Source organism: Tachypleus tridentatus, chromosome 7 (genome assembly GCF_004210375.1).
Source record: "Tachypleus tridentatus isolate NWPU-2018 chromosome 7, ASM421037v1, whole genome shotgun sequence".
Taxonomy (NCBI): Eukaryota; Metazoa; Arthropoda; class Merostomata; order Xiphosura; family Limulidae; genus Tachypleus; species Tachypleus tridentatus.
Window position 1 is genome coordinate 47,037,068 of NC_134831.1, and position 18,386 is coordinate 47,055,453.

An 18,386-nucleotide genomic window follows, 5' to 3' on the forward strand; every position below is an offset into this window, starting at 1 on the left:
ATACAGCATAGTTACTAAAGTTGATAAATTTTAATGGAATTCTTATGGTATTGATGTACTTGTTTGTTTTATTGATTCTTCAAATGTATGGGCATATATGTAAAATCTGAAAAGTTTTCTCAAATCCTCCAGTGTTAAATTTCATAAGGCTAAGCAAGTAACAACTGAAAACAAAGACTAACTAGAATATAGTTGTTTGCTTTAGTTCTTTATTTACTCTTATGTTTTAAGAAAATAAGTTTAAGAACCTTTTGTAAATATTAATAATCGGAACAAATATACAGTGTATAATAATTGATGTGTGACTGTATTTATAAAATACTAGTCAACTAAAACAGGTCCAAGATATGTTCATTTACAAAGACTGAATCTAAGTTTTATATTATTGGATGTAGTAACATTAAGTGCACATGCACTGCAACATTATGTATTGTTAGCCAGGCCTTGCTGAAAGGTTGGTGTAATATATATATAAAAACTTTATAAATGTATGAGATTTAAGCTATATAGTCTAAACATTCGTATTTTTGTTTTATAATCTATAGTCATTCTAGAATAAAAGACAATGTATAATTACTTCCTAATTTTATATGGTGGTTACGATATTGGTCAAATCAACAGAACCCATTCAGGGATTCATTAGTGAAAATAACAATATATATGGTTTTTTCTTAAAAATTTGATAAAACTTTCAGGACACAAGGACACAGCATGTGAACTTTTAAACATTTTCTGATGCATAAAAGTATTTTTAAATCTTGAACTGGAAATTACTTGCACATAGATACACATGAAAATAAAGGCATGTGAAAAATTGTGCTTAAAAAAACCTTTAGACTTAATTTTACAAAATCTGGTATTTTTGTGTATGAAAGAATCAATATTTACTAATAATCTGAAGTTTAAACATGTGCTTATTAATTTAAAAGAAAAAGCATGAAAACTATATACCAAACACAAACTAGCTACAAGGTTGGTCCCAGGGACAAAGTCTCTGCTGAAAGGGATAATTACAATAGTGTTTCAGGGTTTCTAACTGTGATAAGAGCCATCAAAAATTCAGTGAGTCTAGTTAATGCATTTCCAGTGGGAATAAAGTTTGAATTGAAAGTGAAATAGAAAGTTCTTGTACAGAAACTAATGTAATGCAGTATGTTATTTTATACCTTAAAACTTTATTTCTATTGGTTATAAATAATATAGTATTAAACAGCAGAGGACTATTGGTAATTAGTAAAAGAGAGAATGTGACAGCTGATTGTGTGAAAGGGGTCAGATGTTCCAACTTATGGTTATGTAAACAAGTAAGATATAGGCTATAAAAGATTAGCTTTGCTTTAATAATATCTATTATAGTGAATAATATACATGTTAATTTCCATACTTTTAAAGAGGGGTTATAAATAAATTAGAAGGAAAATCTATAGAGTAAATGTCACAATTCTTATACAATGATGTAGAGGATTTGTTAACTATTTCTTTGTGAATGTAAGAACTTTAAACTTGTATTAAAATCTGATTTGTTAATTATGTTATGATTACAAGTCTATTTGTATCCATTGATAATAGTTTAAATTTTAAATGTAACAAAGTTGACATGCATACTTTGACTCTTTCACAGTAAGATGGTTAGTAGATGTACTGGAATCATTAGAATTCCATCTTAGATAAGTTAATGGTACAAAACAACACAATGGTAATTATGCTAATAATGCAATATAATATACAGTGTCTTACAATCCTATTCTTCCTTACCAATAATGTTGCATTTTTAATGAAATACAAATAATGTAGACAATGTTTTTTAATTAACTTGTTTTTATTAAAACTAATGATCAAACTTAACACTTACATGTAAAGGATGCTGAATGCAAAGCACATATATAAATCAAAACTTGCTGAATACATAAATATTCAGCCCACCCAAGTCAATACTTAGTGGAAGTGCCTTTGGCAGTAGTTACTGCTGCGAGTCTTTTTGGAGAGGTCTCTACTAACTTTACATAATGGAATGATGTAGTGTTTGCCAATTATTCATGACAAAATTGCTCTAATTCTGCAAGTTTGGGTATTGTTGATGGACTGCAATGAAGTCCCACTAGGGTAGTTTAAAAAAAATTGAATGACCTAGAGTGGTTTTGGCTTTTTGCTTCAGATTATTGTCTTGTTGAAATGTGAATTTTTAAGCCAGTTTAAGATTCTTAGTAGACTCGCAGGTTTTCCTCTAAGATTTGCCTTTACACCGTCCATGTTTCTCTCAATCTTAAGCTTTCTAGTCTCCACTGATGAGAATCATCCACATATATTACCACAACCATCATTGATGGTTTGGATAGTGTTGATTGGGTAATGAGCTGGATTGGGCATATACTAGATGTTATGCTTTGAATTTAAGCCAGAAAGATGTAAATGTTTCTGGTCTGACCACAGAATCTACTGTAGTACATCTTCATTGTCATTTACATGCTTTATCACAAACTTCTCATGAGATACAAAATTCTTTTTTCAATGATGGCTTCTTTCTTGTTACTTGCCTACACAGGCCACCTTTTTTGTTTGGACTGGAACATTGTCAGTATATGAAAACTGACTCGCATCTTAGACAATGGAACTTTGAAAATCTTTCAAACTCACTGTTGGCTTCAGTGGTATCCCTAACCAGTTTCCTGCTTGCCTGGCTGTTTAGTTTGAAAGGGTGGCCTAATCTGGGTGATATGAAGCACATTCCACTTCCTAATGATGGATTTCGTCATATTCAAAGGGATAGCCAGTGACTTTGAAATTTTCTTGTAAATTTCTTATCTTTGCTTCTCTACTACTTTATCTGTAACTTTCTTGGAAAGCTCCTTGGTCTTGGTCTCTGTGGTTGGTTTGTCATATCACTAGTAATGTGAATTGTGGCTTGAACAGATACATTTACTCTTAATTCAAGTTAAACCATTGTATTACACACAGATAGACCATTAAATTAATTTTGACTTTTAAATCTAATCTTTTGCACCTAAACTGATTTAAGGTTGCTGTAGCAAAAGTGTTAAACTTATGCAATTTAAAATATTCTAATATGTTTTGAAAATCTAACTTGCATAATATTAGCATGTTTTAGCTTTCTCAGATTAGATAGTGTAGATTCTGAATATAAAATCCAATTTGACATTTCCATGCTTACAAGCTCAGACAGCAATAAGATGTGGGACTTTAAAGGGGTGAATAATTTTGCAAGGCACTGTATATCAACCTTACAGTTAGACTTTTCTGTATAGTGTTAATGAAACATATGTACTAAACCATGTCTGTAAAATTGAAAAAACGTGGTTTTTCATCAGTCTAATACTTACAAAATCATGTCGGGCTTTTAGAGACAGTTGAAACAGTTCTAACTTACCAGAACTATAATTTGGTTCTTTTATTGTGATTTGTTCAACTGATATTTGAGAAGCAGACTTGGAGAGAAACAAATTATGTTGATACTTTAATAGATAGGCACACAGTGATTTATAAATATAAGGAAAAATTTCTTATTCATGGTGAAACATGCATGTTTTGACCCTTCGGTGTGGATTCCTGTACGTGGTGACGGGATCTTTCAGGGAAGGTTCTGTTCTTTCAGTTTACCACCTCTGGGATCAAAACATCCACCCACATGTTTGCCATGCATGGTGACCCGTGGAGGAGAGAAGATCCTGAAGGTTGAGGGGTCAAACTCCAACAGACCACTTTGGCCTTGAATTCTTGTAGATGGGCAGCCTTGGGGGTGGCCCCCTTATGGTCAATCAACTTGTCCACTTGGGCTACGGTCAACCAAGTACCAGTATTGGATGTTCTCAACAGGTGTTGTGGACACTATCTGATGCTGATGTTTGGGTATAGTGCTCATGAAACCCTGGCATTGCTGCATTGTAGTAGGTCCCCTCGCAGAGCTCCATGGTGAGTGGGATCAGTGGGCACTGAAATACTCATTTTTATGATGGATCCTTCAAATAAACCTTAAATAAAATAGTGAAAAACAGTCTATAGGTAAACGACCACGTGTTTAAGATTCTGAGAAACAATCTTCAACATCTATAAACACCTGTACCTCATTTCCTTATACTACATTCTCTTTCAGACAAACCTTTAGGGCAAATGTCTCCCTTTTTTATCCACATCTCAACCAGGGAACTCCTCTTACATTCAAAGGCAATTGGGGATGTACCTCTTGAGGTTATGCCTCATGCTACTTTGGATATGTCACGAGGAGTTGTTTAGAGGGATTTGAAGAACATCTCTGAGTCGGAGATTCTCTCTGGTTTCTCCACCCAAGGAGTTTCTGCAGTGAAGCATATCTGTGCTTGCAAAGATGGAATTATGATGCCAAGCAACATCCTTATTTTAACATTTACATCACTGCATCCACCTGCCATCATCAAGGCAGATTATCTTAATTGCAAGGTGCAGCCATACATTCCAAACCCTCTCAGATGTTTCCAGTGCCAGCAGTTCAGTTTAAAAACATCATGTCATGGTTTCTTGATGTGTGTTCATTGCAGTGGCAAGGACCATGATGCCTGTGAGTGTTAAACAGACCCTCATTGCATCAATTGCAATGGCTTTAACCCATCCTACATTTGTTCTTGCCCTAAGTGGTTGTAAACAGAAGAACTTGCTGTGTAATTTGCCTACACATAAATAAAAGACCACCATGATACTATGGAACTGTTGGGGTTTATGTTCTAATCTGGATGACATCAAAGCACTGATTGCTTCCTACCATCCTTTACCTTTCAGGAAACATTCCTGAAACCTGCTGATACAGTCACCTTTCAGTGGTATTCTTTGTACAAAAATGACAGGCTGTGTGATGGACAAGTGTATGGAGGGGTGGCACTGTTGGTTGATCAGGATGTGCCCACCTTGTCTTTGCTACTTGACACACCCTTGAACGCTGTTGCCATCCGTATTTCCTTGGGTTTTACCATCACTGTTTGTCCTCTCTACCTGTTGCTTGGAGAGACCTGTGATCAATCAGACCATGATGTTCTCATGAAACAGTTGCTGTCTCTCTCTTTAATCCAGAGGTACTTTAATGGACATCATCCCATTTGGGAGTAAGTGCTGATTTGATGGGAGGGATTGCTTCATAGAGCGTATGCTCTCTGAACACAACCTTTCTCTTTTCAATACTGGTTCTTATACTTTCATGCACTTAGTCAGTCCTTTACTGCTATTGATCTCTCAGTATGCTCCCTTCCACTATTCTCCCACTTTTCATGTAGGGTTGGCAATCATCATTTTTCTATAACTTTGAGGGAGGCTGGCTGTGGTCGATGACACCTAATTCACGTGCCCAGCTGCAAATTGGTTCAAGCAAACTGGTTCTCTTTCACTGCTCTTGCAGAACTTGATCCTGCCATTGTCTGTAAGCCATCAGTAGATGACTGTGTGGCAGCAGTAACTGATTGCATTATACAAGCAGCTGCTCAATGTATTCCTAAAACCTCAAGTTTTCCACAATATTCTCGTCCATGGTGGAATCCTGCCTGCCATATGGCACGGAAGGCTCAAAAACAGGCCTGGGATACTTTTCATAGGTATTCCACACTCGTACACCCCATTGCTTTTCAGCAGGCCCGCGTGCACGTGCTCGGTGGAAAGAAGGAAACTTGGATTAAGTTTACAACCAGCATATCTTCTACCACCAGTTCCAAAGTCATATGTGACAAGATTTTGCAGATCAGTTGGCAATATAATTCTGTCCCCCACTTGATCTTGCTCTCTGATGGCCAGGAAGTAGCTGATACCTGGTGCACTGCCAATACTGTAGGTGAAAGCGTTTGTTGGGTATCTAGCACTTCTGCTTCTTCCTCCACCTTCTTAACCATTAAGACTCGGGCAGAGCGATCACCCACTTCTTTTGAGCTAATTGTCTCTATGACTATAATCGTTCCTTTACACTGGTGGAACTCAAACTGGCCCTTCATCAGTCTGGCATTACATTGGTCGTACATGATGATGTACACTATGAAATGCTGTGCCATCTATCTCCTCCTTCTCCTGCTGTTCTTCTGATTGTTTTTAACTGCATCTGGCAGGAAAATGTTTTTTTATGACTCCTGATGTCAATCTATTGTCCCGTCTTTCTCTAAGTCTGGAAAGGATCTCAAGATTCCTCCAAACTACTGTCCAATTGCTTTGACAAGCTGTCTCTGTTAGACCTCAGAGAGAATGGTTAATGCTCATCTTGTTTGGGTCCTCAAATCAAACAACCACCTCACACCCACCCATTGTGGGTTCTGATGACAGCGTTCCACCATGGAGCACCTGATTCAACTTGAAGTCACTCAAAGAAGCCTTTCTCAAATGACATCATCTTGTATCAATATTCTTTGATATTGAGAAGGCTTATGATACAACATGGAGGTATGGTGATTTGCAAGACTTCCATATAAATGGATTACATGGCCATGTGCTCATTTTTATAAAAAACATTTTTATGGACAGGCACAATTGCAAGTTTATGTGGGTTCGACACTTTCCCGTTCTTTTCTACAGGAACTTGGAGTCCATGAGGGCTGTGTTTTGAGTGTCACACTTTTCAGTATAAAGATAAGTGACATCACTGGACAGCTCCCTCTTACTGTTGTAAATGGGCTTTATTCCAACAACTTTCACATCTCACATCAGTTATCTTATTAATTCGAAACTTGACTATGGATCTGCCCAAACATATCCATCTGCCTTAAAGACGTTGGACTCCATTCATCATCAAGGAATTTGGCTGTGCACTGGGACTTTCCACACTTCTCCAGTTCAGAGCTTATACATAGTCTCGTGAACCTTTGGACCTCTGCCGTTTGCAACTGTCTTTACAATATGCTTCAAAGCTTCATTCCTTACCAAACCATCCCACCTGGGGTTATATTTTCCTTCCCTGGTGGGCCATACTTTTTCAAAACAGATGATCTGCCCTTGCTCCTTTTGGCCTTTGTAACCAGGTTCAGTTGGATGAATAGGGTCTGTCTGTGGATAACATTGCTGTATCCACTAGTCAACCCATCCCACCATGGCTTTTTACAGTTCCAAAATGTGACCTGAGAAAAGCAGACACTCCTGATTGGAAATACTGTCTGCTATTTGCTGAACATCTTTCTAACCATCCTTCCATTCCTATTTATACAGATGATTTGAAATCAGGTGACTGTGTGGGCTCTGCCATAGTTTGTTGTGGTTCAGTTTGTGTGCAGAATCCCCTCTACAACTTCTGTGTTTACTGCTAAACTGTATGCCATTTCTCTTGCCCTGGATCACACAGAAGCAAAGCAGTAGTCAAACTGCACTATTTATACTGACTCGTTTAGTTCTCTACTGGCCCTGGAATCGCTTTGTGTTGGTTCTTACCCTGTTCTCTCCGACATTCAAAACCGACTGACCCATTTCTCTAACATCTACGTCTATCAAGTTTTTCTAGATACCAGGCTGCATTATATTCATGGGAATAAGCTTGCTGACACTGCAGTTAAATCTATCTGCTCTGGCACTATCACTGATGCGCCTGTTCCATACATGGGCTATGGTTCTGTATTCAAGGCTTGGCTCTGTGCCAGTTGACAGTTGACTTGGAGTGAGCAACGTGAAAACAAGCTTTTCCAAATAAACCCTATGTTGGACTTTGGTCGTCTTGCATCCATAAGGATCAGAAAGAGGAAGTTGTTTTAACTAGACTACACATTGTTCACAGTTTAAACAGATTTCTTTTATCAGGGACTGATGCACCAGTGTGTTTGTGTAACACTCACGTCACAATAAGCCAATTTTACTGTCTTGCTGCTGTTACGACTCAATGAGAGCACCATTTTAAACATGTTTTGTCCCAAGGTTTTCTGTAAAGTTAGACGATTTTATTGGTAATGGTGACACTGTCCACCTTAGAAGTGTTTTAAAGGCCCTTAATCTTTTCAATGCTATTTAAGTTTTTTTTGCTTTATACATTAGACTTTTTTTTAATGTAATTCCCTTTTAAGAATCATAGTACAACTAGTTTGATTTGAAATTTAAAAAATGGCCATAACGTCAAATAACTTGGACTGGAAAGGCCTACTTCAGGTGACTGATACTGATGTTTAAACTTACCCATTAGTCATCCTGGGGAGTTATGCTAATTACAATTATGCTACAGGAAGTCCTTTAGAACTTGTATTACAGTCGTTTTTCTCTTACCATTCTAGACTAGATGTAAAAATTGGATTTGATGCTATTTGTTTTTAATTCAAAAATTAAACTTTGGTTTGTTTTACCTTAATTTCCTTTTATGAATTTTAATAATTTTACTTTAATTTGAAATTTTCACCAGATGTTTGGTGCAGATTGCCTAGTTTTGTGCGATAAAACACCAAAACAAACAAGGAAGCTTTAGATGTCCTACTTTTGTTCTTTGGGTAGAGATTCTTTTGCATTAGGTAGTAAGGTATTAATTTTATGTGAAGGTCAGTGTAGTTTTTAAGTCAAAGCTCAAATGATTAAAAAGCCTATTGATTTCACTTGTAACTTGTGTAACAAAAGGGAGTGAAACAAAGTTACTGTGTATTTTGTTAGTGATAGATGTAAGGGTAGAACTAGTGTGGTATTCTTTACTGTTTTAAAGTTTAATGAAAGTCATGTTTATGATGTTGAGGCTGAAAATTCTAGATAATGCTATGTTCTTTAGGTAGTTCAGTTCAGTTTGTTGATCTTTGTGTGTACATAATTGTAGCTCTAGCTACGATATGAGATGACTCAATGCTAGTTCTAGTCTTGTTTGTAGAATTGGTTTTAATTGGTAAAAGAGGTTATTTGAGCAATATTCTGTGAGGTTGGTTCAGTGTTTCGTGTCAGGATTGTCTTTCAATTTGTTTTTTGGCAGTTTTAAAACTTGGTCTGCAGGTATTGAGGCAAATAGATTTTATGTCAAAATGTACTAATATCTTGTTTATAAATGAATTTTTGATTCTATTGACAGTCTAAAGAGTAGAGGGTTTAAATTCTTGTTTAAGTATTTTGTAATGTTTTGTAGTTGTGAGCATATGCTTTAAACTATAGATGTTTATGGAAACATTATCTTTATGAATTTTTGAAATGGTGTAAAAACAAGTTCTTAAATTTAACAAATTGAATTTTAACAATCTGGAGAGACTTAACCACTTATGACACTGCTTGAATTACACATGCTTTAAATCTGGATTGAAAAGTTTTTAACTTCATTCCAATTTTAAAATTATTATTTTATTAAAACAGCCAAAATTAATAACAGCATAACTGTAAAAAAAAAACAATTTTCTGTAAGTCAAACACATAGACCCTTTTACTGAAGGAAGTTTAAATGATGTGGAGTTTATTCCTTACTAGGCTAATAGAATATTTTCTGGTCTTGTATAGATAACAATGAATGGGCTACACTAACTCCTCGTTCCTTTTGGAGTAGCCTAAAAGCAGAACTTCTATCATACTACAACTGGACATTTGAGATGGAGTCTGCAGATGCATTTGTTGAACACTATGGCATCCAGAAAGTCTCATTGCTTCGTTCCTTCTGCATGAAAAGTGGCATCCAGATTCTTTTGAAGGAGTACAATTTAGATAATCGTGGTCGGTCAGCATTCACTGAAGATGATATTTTGAATGTATTTCCTGTGGTTAAGCATATCAACCCAAGGGTAGGAATATTATAGCTTAGAATGACTTGTAAATGGAATATAAATAATCTTTTATAACTTTATTCTGCAAGTGTTTTTATTACTGCCAGAGTAAGGCTTGAAAGGTTAGGAAGTATAAAAATTAGCAGTGTTCTGTCTTCAATAGGTACAAGTATATTGTTTAGGTTTACCTTAGGTTCAACTGTAGATTATTGTTGAATGTTTCAGGCTACAGATGCTTACAACTTCTGTACCACAGGCCAGAACAAGATTCAACAGGGATTCTTGAAAGAAGGATATGAGCTAATCAGTGAAGCTCTAAACCTACTTAATAACGTTTATGGGGCCATGCACCCAGAGATAGCACAGTGCCTTAGAATGCTAGCCAGACTTAACTATATTATGGGGGATCACACAGAGGTGAGTTCTTGGTTTGTATCTAGTTTGCAACAGTTTAATCATTGCTTAGATTTTCATCAATTTCCAATGAACAGCCATAAGTGTACAATCATTGTTTTCCATGCTGTAATACCTAGTAGGATTCTTAAATGTTGAACGAGTTAAGTAGTAGTTTCTGTGATGATAAAACCATTGAAGATAATTTTTTTTCATTTAATAAATATGGAGCAGGAGTATTTCAAGAGGGCTTTGAGGCTTGTTTTAGCTAGGTGCTTGACATTTGAAACTGAAATGACGAATCAGTGTCAACAGTGTACAAATAGATATTGAGTGGTTTTGGATTTTATTGATAAATTTTAATGGCAAACATATGCATGTCTTTCCTACTAAATTTCTTGCCAAAATTTTAAATTTCCAAAAATATTTGAAGTGAAATAATTTCAAGTAAACTATTTTTTTAATTTTTACATATATGATGATAAGTACAAATATTACTTTTAATTGTATAGATAATTATAATTAAAATATTTTGTAGGCAATGGCATACCAACAAAAAGCTGTCCTAATGAGTGAAAGAGTGAATGGCATTGACCATCCATATACTATTACTGAATATGTAAGTTCATTATTTGTATACTAATTCTTACTTAAAGGTTATCAATATAACATAGTCCTTACTATAGCTTGTAGAATTTACTAATATTAAATGACTAGAAGCTTTATTCATTGTATTAGATGACCAAAAAGTAGCAGAAAGTGTACTGCTGCTGGATTTGTTTCCATTCTGTGTTCAGTAGGATGGGTTTTTTATTGATTCCAACAAAAACTTTACTTGAATTGTGCATGCTTCAAAAATTTATTTGCAACTATTACCAAAAGTTGTTGTTTTGACGAATACTAATGAAGCAGTGGAATTGGTTATTTGACAGTAGCTGAAACCAGCATGAAAGTTTGTGACCATTAATGCCTACATAGATTAATTACTCTGGAGTAGTGTTCTTCTATGCAACATTTCTCTTTACAATGCTGTCTCAAGCATCACTGCCATACATATATGTATTAAACAAGCAGTACAACACATAGTGCATATGTTTGATAAGCATAAAAGTAATAATTTAAAGTTATTGGGACCTAGCTATTTCAAGATGTGACCAATGGCACATGTACACAAGCACAAAAATCAATGAGCAATTAAAGTGTATGTGGACTCAAAATATATTGAGTTAAATGATCATTTGATCATCTCAGTTAGTTTTCATTGTGTTAGAGGTTATGCTCATTCTAAAGTTTCTTACCAGAAAGCAGAGCAGACAGTTTGGTCATCTTGATGCTGTGGAGTATCATTTTGAGCAAAGCACTAGACTGAAACACTATTTTAAGTTAGCAAAGAGGGCACTACACTTGCAGTAAAATTTTGTATTTCATGTAGAGTTAAACCAATAATGTGGTTAATAAGTATACACTAAACATGAATTGTGCCTATAAGTATAAGAAAAGTAGATCTCAAAATGTAGTGATAGTAAGCCTAAATTAAATCACTGTTTCATAATTACAACTTGTAAATGCTTTGTAAAAGGCCTAAAGTAGTCTTAAATCCATTGACTGGACCAACATTACATAAACCTTTTCTCATTAACCTGTTGACTGCCATATATTTCAGCTGCTACAGCAGCTCCTTTTAGTGCTTCTTCATTTTGTAACTTTTTCATGACGCCATTTTGGATCATAAGTGAAACAATTTGTAAGTAGGTCAAATGCATGTATGGTGCTGTCATCTGGCGTTGGAGTTAGGTATTATCGAGAACGAATTAACTCGTCCGTGGCACTGTTACCGATTGGCTTGGATGAGTTATCTCGTCTACGGCACTGAGCAAGTTAAAGAAAGCTTATTAATTTCCAAAGATCACTTAAACTATCCTTAAGCATCCCTTCAGTTAAAACCTTTCTAATTTGTATGTATTGTAAATAAAAGAAATATAGATTACAGTGTATTCATAATGTTTTTCCATATATGTGTTGTCTTTCAGTGATCCCTAATGAAGGAAAGTCTACATTTCAAAAGTAGTAGGTTATTTAATTTCTTTTTGTATTGGGTTGAGGAATAATTCGTGAGCGTTTTTTCAAGTTAAAAAAAATATATTCATAAATGAAACGCTTTCGCAAAATATTTCAAGTCATTTGGTAGATAATTTTTTGCTCTAATAGATGGTGTGTTTGATTTTCATATGTCTTTAATTTTTGCTTTCATTTTCAGCTCATTAAATGGAATGTCAAGTGGATAAAATCGAGCATTTTCGACACCATCTGCTTTTCGCATTTAATTTCTTGCAATTTTGTTTAAAACAATGCATACTATATACCTAGGTATTACATGAAATAAAGTATCATAATAAATGTTTTGGGTGTAATGTGTTCATGCATTGAAGTATTGTATAGTCTTGCATGTAATGCTTGAATGAAATTATTTAAAAACGCTCACGAATTATTCCTCAACCTAATATATTAACTTTTTTCATGCTAATTCTGTGTCCATTGGAATGTCATGATCATGAGTTTTTTTTTCTCAGGTTACTTTTGTGTTATTTTGTTTCATAAAAAAATTCATTTATTCTTTATTTCATGGTTTATATATTTATATTTGATTCTCATTTCTTCTCACTATTTTCAAATATTGGTATTTTATTTCAGCTGTATTAAGACTTCTTAACACAACTTGTTTTCAAACTTTGGTGATGGAATAGGCATAATATGAAGCTAATTCTATGTAAGTGGAACTTTTTTTTTTCTAACAGACTCACCTAGCTCTCTACTGCTTTGCTAATTCACAAGTGAGCACTGCTTTAAAACTCCTATATCGTGCTCGATATTTGGCTCTGCTGGTTTGTGGAGAAAATCACCCAGAAGTTGCAGTACTGGATGTAAGTATCGGTTTTATGGAGAGTATGTTGAGGTTACTTTTCTTTATGGCTTGCTTCAAAGAAAGCATTAAATATATTTAATTTCAATAATATATATTTGAAACAATAAGAATGAATTGCAAATTTCATTTTTTTAGGAAGCAAGTCTTACTGTCAACCACAATATTAAACATTTTTCAAAATATTAAAGTTGAATTGGAGGTGTAAGTATTAGTAGTTTTATGGGAGTGGTAAGTTTTGAAAAGTTAATCAGTTTCAATAGGCCTGGCATGACCAGGTGGTTAAGGCACTTGACTCATAATTTGAGGGTTGCAGGTTTGAATCCACATCACACCAAACATGCTTGCTCTTTCAGCTGTGGAGGCATTATAATGTGATGATCAATCCCACTATTCATTGGTAAAAGAGTAACCCAAGAGTTAGCAGTGGGTAGTGATGACTAGCTGCCTCCTCTCTAGTCTTACACTGCTAAATTAGGGACGGCTAGTGCAGATAGACCTTGTGTAGGTTTACTCGAAAATTCAAAACAAACCAAACCAGTTTTAATAAGAACTTTTGAAGAAACATTTTTAAAAAGGTTTGCATGTAATTTGTATTCTGTTTTGGACCACAGGCATTAATCTCTGAAAAATGAATACTACTTGCCATTTTTGGATAATTACATTTTTGTTTGACAGACTTTGTGTGAAGATTACTTATTGTATGATTGACACAATTCAATATTGTTTCAGAGTAATATTGGTCTCATACTTCATGCTGTGGGAGAGTACGATCTTTCATTGAGATTTTTGGAAAATGCACTTAAATTAAATAGCAAGTAAGTAGCAAATATTTCATGAGGTTTATAATACAATGATAGTAATGTCTATATCATATTTACTTTAATGCTGTAGTAATCAGATTTGTAGACTTGGAAAATTAAAGCTTATAAATGGACAGGCTGAAATAGTTTGTGCAGGAAAGTCTTAAGTGAACATTTCAAGAATTTTTAGTTACATTTAAACTTAAACTATTAAATTATCAATGTATACAAATAAAGTTAACATGAAAACAGTTTATTTTATCTTATTTAAGTTTTAATTTTAAAAGGAAATATTTTAATTTTCAATCAACATCTCTAAGTCACATAATGAAGTGGTACTCTTGCTTCTCATTTGTATCTTCCCTTGTAAGGATTTTAAATTGTTCAACCAATTAGAAGCACATACTGTAGATGTTGACAAATCTGAATGTAAAATTTCACCCACTTCTTGTTTTACTGAGATCACTTTGTTCAATCCACATTACATGCTTCTCCTATATCCTCTATTTTTTAAGAAATGTGTATAATTCTCTGGTATTGTTATTGGACTTGTTTATAATCAATAGTGAAAGTATATTTTGAACTATATAAATCAATTAAAAGTGACAGTTTGCAAAGATACTTGATGTGAATAAACTAAAAACATCTTTCTAAGCTGTAATGGAATTTAACCTATTTATAGGTTAGTTAGAAATTTAGATAAGTTGTAATAGTTTTAGCAAATTCTATATCACTATTTGATATTGTTATAAAATGCATATTTGAAAACAATTACTTTTTGGATATCCAGTGTAGTGAGAAAAAAGGTTAATAAACAGCATATCTGCATGAGAAAGGTCTCAAGGCTAAATTAAATGCTAATTTCTTTTTTATATATATACATTTTTACAAAAGTAACTAAAATTATAAAGTTGGTAAGTTAGACAAGAACTTAAATGAAACAAGTAAACAACTTGTGATTTGTCTGAGGAAAGTACACAGGTTGCATCATATGATGTAACTTGATAGTTTGTTGTCTTTTAAGGTTTTGCTGGATGAGTTTGTTACAGTAGTTAGACATGATTCAAAGAACAGTAATATTAAATGAAAGCAGCTGTGAAAAGGTTATAGGCATGAAGCTGTTAGGCTAGGTAATTTTAATTGTTTGTTAAAATCTGCAGTCATTTTAAAATAAATGTATTATTTTAATTGTGTTATTCAACTTTCACTATGGATGGTTTTGCTATAATTAGTGCTGGCATGGAGAAAATAGAATTCTACCGTAGAGAGAGGTTTTACACATAAAAGGGTCTAAAGATTATGAAATGTGAAAACTGAAATGAAATGGATCTATTAAAATTGCTTTTCATTCAGGCTAAATTTGTAAAGGCTTCTTAAATTTAGATAGATTTGTTTGTAAAAATATTTTATTACAATACTATTTTTTGTTTGTAATATACCTTTTACCAAAAGTGCCAAATTTCATAACTTGTTGCATACTTTGAATTATAGTATGTATAGTCATAAGTTTGTTAAATTACAAGATCAGTCACATTGACTCATTGGCATAGATTTTGATGATGTAATACTTATTCACTTTAGACTCTAGAATAAGATTCTTCAGTTTAATAATTGATCATAGAATTAATTTCTAAATTGTACAGTAATGTAGAATCCAAAAAGAGAAATACTATGTGAATTTAACATTTTTCATTGTTTTTTGGTTTTTTTAAATGATTTACTTGTCATTTCCCATTACTAATTTAAGGAGGAAGATATTGCCAGAAAGTTTTTGAACACTTTTGATATACAGTGTTCAGAAAGGACAGTTTCTCTGAGTAAATTTGTTTGCAGCTTAATTATGAGTTAAAAATTGTTAAGTATTTACTTTTGAAATGTTTATGTATGATTGTCTATGTTTTCATGCAACTGATGTAATCTTATGCTCAGTAAACATACATTGCACAATGTAATAAACTGTCCACATGGCAAAGAAAGAAAGTCAATAGATGTATAAAAAAAAAGAGTGCATGCTGTTGAAAATAACCTATTCTTTGCACTTACATAACAATATTTGGTTTTCTGAAACTAAGTATTTTATACTGGTATTTATATGATTTTATGATATAGGTATAATGGCAGTAAAAGTCTAAAAGTTGCTGTTAGTTATCACCTGGTGGCTCGCACACAGTCCTGCATGGGAGATTTTAGGGCTGCCTTACAGAATGAGAAAGAAACATTTTCAATATATAAACAGCAAGTATGTGACAGTGCTTGAACATTGATTTTTACAGAATAAAATACTGGAGTTAGAATATAAATGTTTCTATTTATTTACCTTACATTTGTTGTTTCTTAAATGTTTAAAAGTGAACTTGGTTAATTATTGAGTTTTGTAGCAGGCGTAACCATAGTATGTACTCAGTGATACAGATGATGGTTAGGAATCTGGATTTGCTTGTATTCTTCTATAAACAAAAAATTTCAAGATAAAAGTGAAAACAATAACTTTCTTGTATTTTTTGTTTGTAATATCTGTGTATAATATATAAATTACAAGTTGCTTTTATGTAAGTGGATGAGAGGATTTTTGCACAGGCTGGTGATTTATGAAAATGAATCTTAAATTTGCCACTATATGTACTTCTAAGTAAATTGGGAAAGCAGGTTAATTTATATACTTAAAAGTCTAGAAAATATACTTCTGACAATAATCACCTTCTTGTCTAGCTTGGAGAAGACCACGAGAAAACCAAAGAGAGCTCGGAATGTTTACGACATCTTACCCAGCAAGCAGTTGTTTTACAGAAGAAGATGAATGAAATCTACAAGGGTAACTCTGGAGCAGTATTGCCACCAATTCAGGTGAGAATATATCTTAACATTGTTTAATTTACTAAATTGATAGAAATTAATTTTTGTAACCTGTTTAATATTAAACAAGTTTTCATAGATTTATTTAAGTGGTCAGCTTCAAATTGAAACTAGGATTAAGGAAGTCTAATTCTTTCACATTGTAATTTTTTTTTTTTACTGCTTTTTGGTGAATGATATGTGAATGATCATTGTTTAGCTAAATCAATTATCAATTTGATACTAGAGCTTGAATGTGTGTGTGTTCTATCAACCTGTTTTCCTCTGTGATTTTTCTCAATAAATATAAGTTATTAGAACTTTTATCACATTAGAATTATACATTTTTTTGTTAGTTTTCAATCCATATATCAGAGCCTTTGACTGTAAACTGTACACTGCTTAAAAGCTTTAAGATTCAGTATTTGTTTACTTGCTTGATTGGAAAGAAATGTTATGTTCTTGCTATGAACAGAGAGTGATGACTGTAGTATGTAATTATGAATGCAGATGTTAAACTAGATGATAAAAAAATATTTAGTGATATTTTAGGGTTTTCTGTTCTTAAAACATATGAAATAAAGTCAACCAGCTAAAATACTTAGCCTTATATTTAGATGACTGCTAATAGCTTTTTTCAAAGGTCATGTTATCTATGTGCTTTTCTGTGTGTGGCAGTTTTAAAGTGTAATGTTTGGATGGAATACTCTGAAGAATGGTAACTTGTGACTACTGAACTGTAGAATGCTTTAAGCTGTTTTTGTGTATCGGCTGTTGCATTTTAACTTTTGTGTTTTTAATTAATAAATTGCAACTGCTGGTTTGTGCCTAATATTTCATGGTTCCTTCTCCTCTCCTGCATATGGTAAGAAAGAGTTATAGTATTAAAACCTGATGTGTTTGCTGCAACACAAGCAATTAAAAAGCACTAATATAGTAATAATTAATTTTTTATTTAACTACCCAGCAATCCCAACTCAACTTACTGACAGGATTCAGACCTGTCAGATTTATATATACATTTTGAAAACACTTTGACCAAATTTCTTATTGGTTTAACAGGGTCCCCAATAAGTTGTCACAAAACAAGTAACCAAAAATACTGTTAGCATTACATTTGATATCACTAAGTACTGATGGGGCTTTCAGTGTATCTGACAGGGAATAAGTGATTCTACCTTTCTTTGTTATTCATGTTGTAATAAACAAAAGTGGAAAAAATTACTTGCTGGTGCAACATGTCAATCCACGTGTTGTGAACAGTATGTAAACAATTTCTTAACACGCTGGTTCCCACAAGACTCACTGGTGGGTTGTGATAGTTTTCCAGTAAGACCTATTCTTTCACAACCCCTTTTTAGGTAAACACTGTGTAAAGTTTGTTTTGAGATTCAGGAGAACAAGAAAAAAAATGCTTATTTCTATTATGGAACACACCTGAAATTAGACAACAGTAAACTGAGAATTGTGAAGGGAGAGTACTAATTCTTCTTGCCCATGGCAGTGAAAGAGTTAAAATGTGTCAATTATTTGTTTAAAATTTGAATGGTTTTAATATTTTCAGATTCAACCACCTTCAATGAGTAATGTCCTTGACATGCTTAACATCATCAATGGCATACTATTTGTTCAGATAAGGTAAGACTCAGTAAGCACTAGTATTTTAAAATTAAGGCTTGATGTCATGTTCATCCAACTTGTATTACCTCTTCTTACAATTCTTTTCTATCTTACATTCATATAGTAAATCCATTTTCCCTGCAGTTAATTTGTGTGATTTGTATTGTC

The 18,386-nt window shown here is 33.5% G+C and overlaps 1 protein-coding gene across 6 annotated transcripts in view; it reads left to right on the forward strand.

The window, feature by feature from the left end:
• The window catches only part of LOC143255585 (clustered mitochondria protein homolog), a 100,403-nt gene that overhangs the window by 75,962 nt on the left and 6,055 nt on the right, over window positions 1-18,386 (forward strand). For all 6 annotated transcript variants that reach the window (XM_076511462.1, XM_076511465.1, XM_076511464.1 and 3 more), the window contains exons 27-34: window positions 9,391-9,668; window positions 9,876-10,067; window positions 10,582-10,662; window positions 12,839-12,964; window positions 13,696-13,781; window positions 15,876-16,005; window positions 16,476-16,610; window positions 18,163-18,236. In XM_076511462.1, coding sequence (XP_076367577.1) covers window positions 9,391-9,668; window positions 9,876-10,067; window positions 10,582-10,662; window positions 12,839-12,964; window positions 13,696-13,781; window positions 15,876-16,005; window positions 16,476-16,610; window positions 18,163-18,236 — 1,102 coding nt within the window. The remainder of the gene's footprint in view (window positions 1-9,390; window positions 9,669-9,875; window positions 10,068-10,581; window positions 10,663-12,838; window positions 12,965-13,695; window positions 13,782-15,875; window positions 16,006-16,475; window positions 16,611-18,162; window positions 18,237-18,386) is intronic.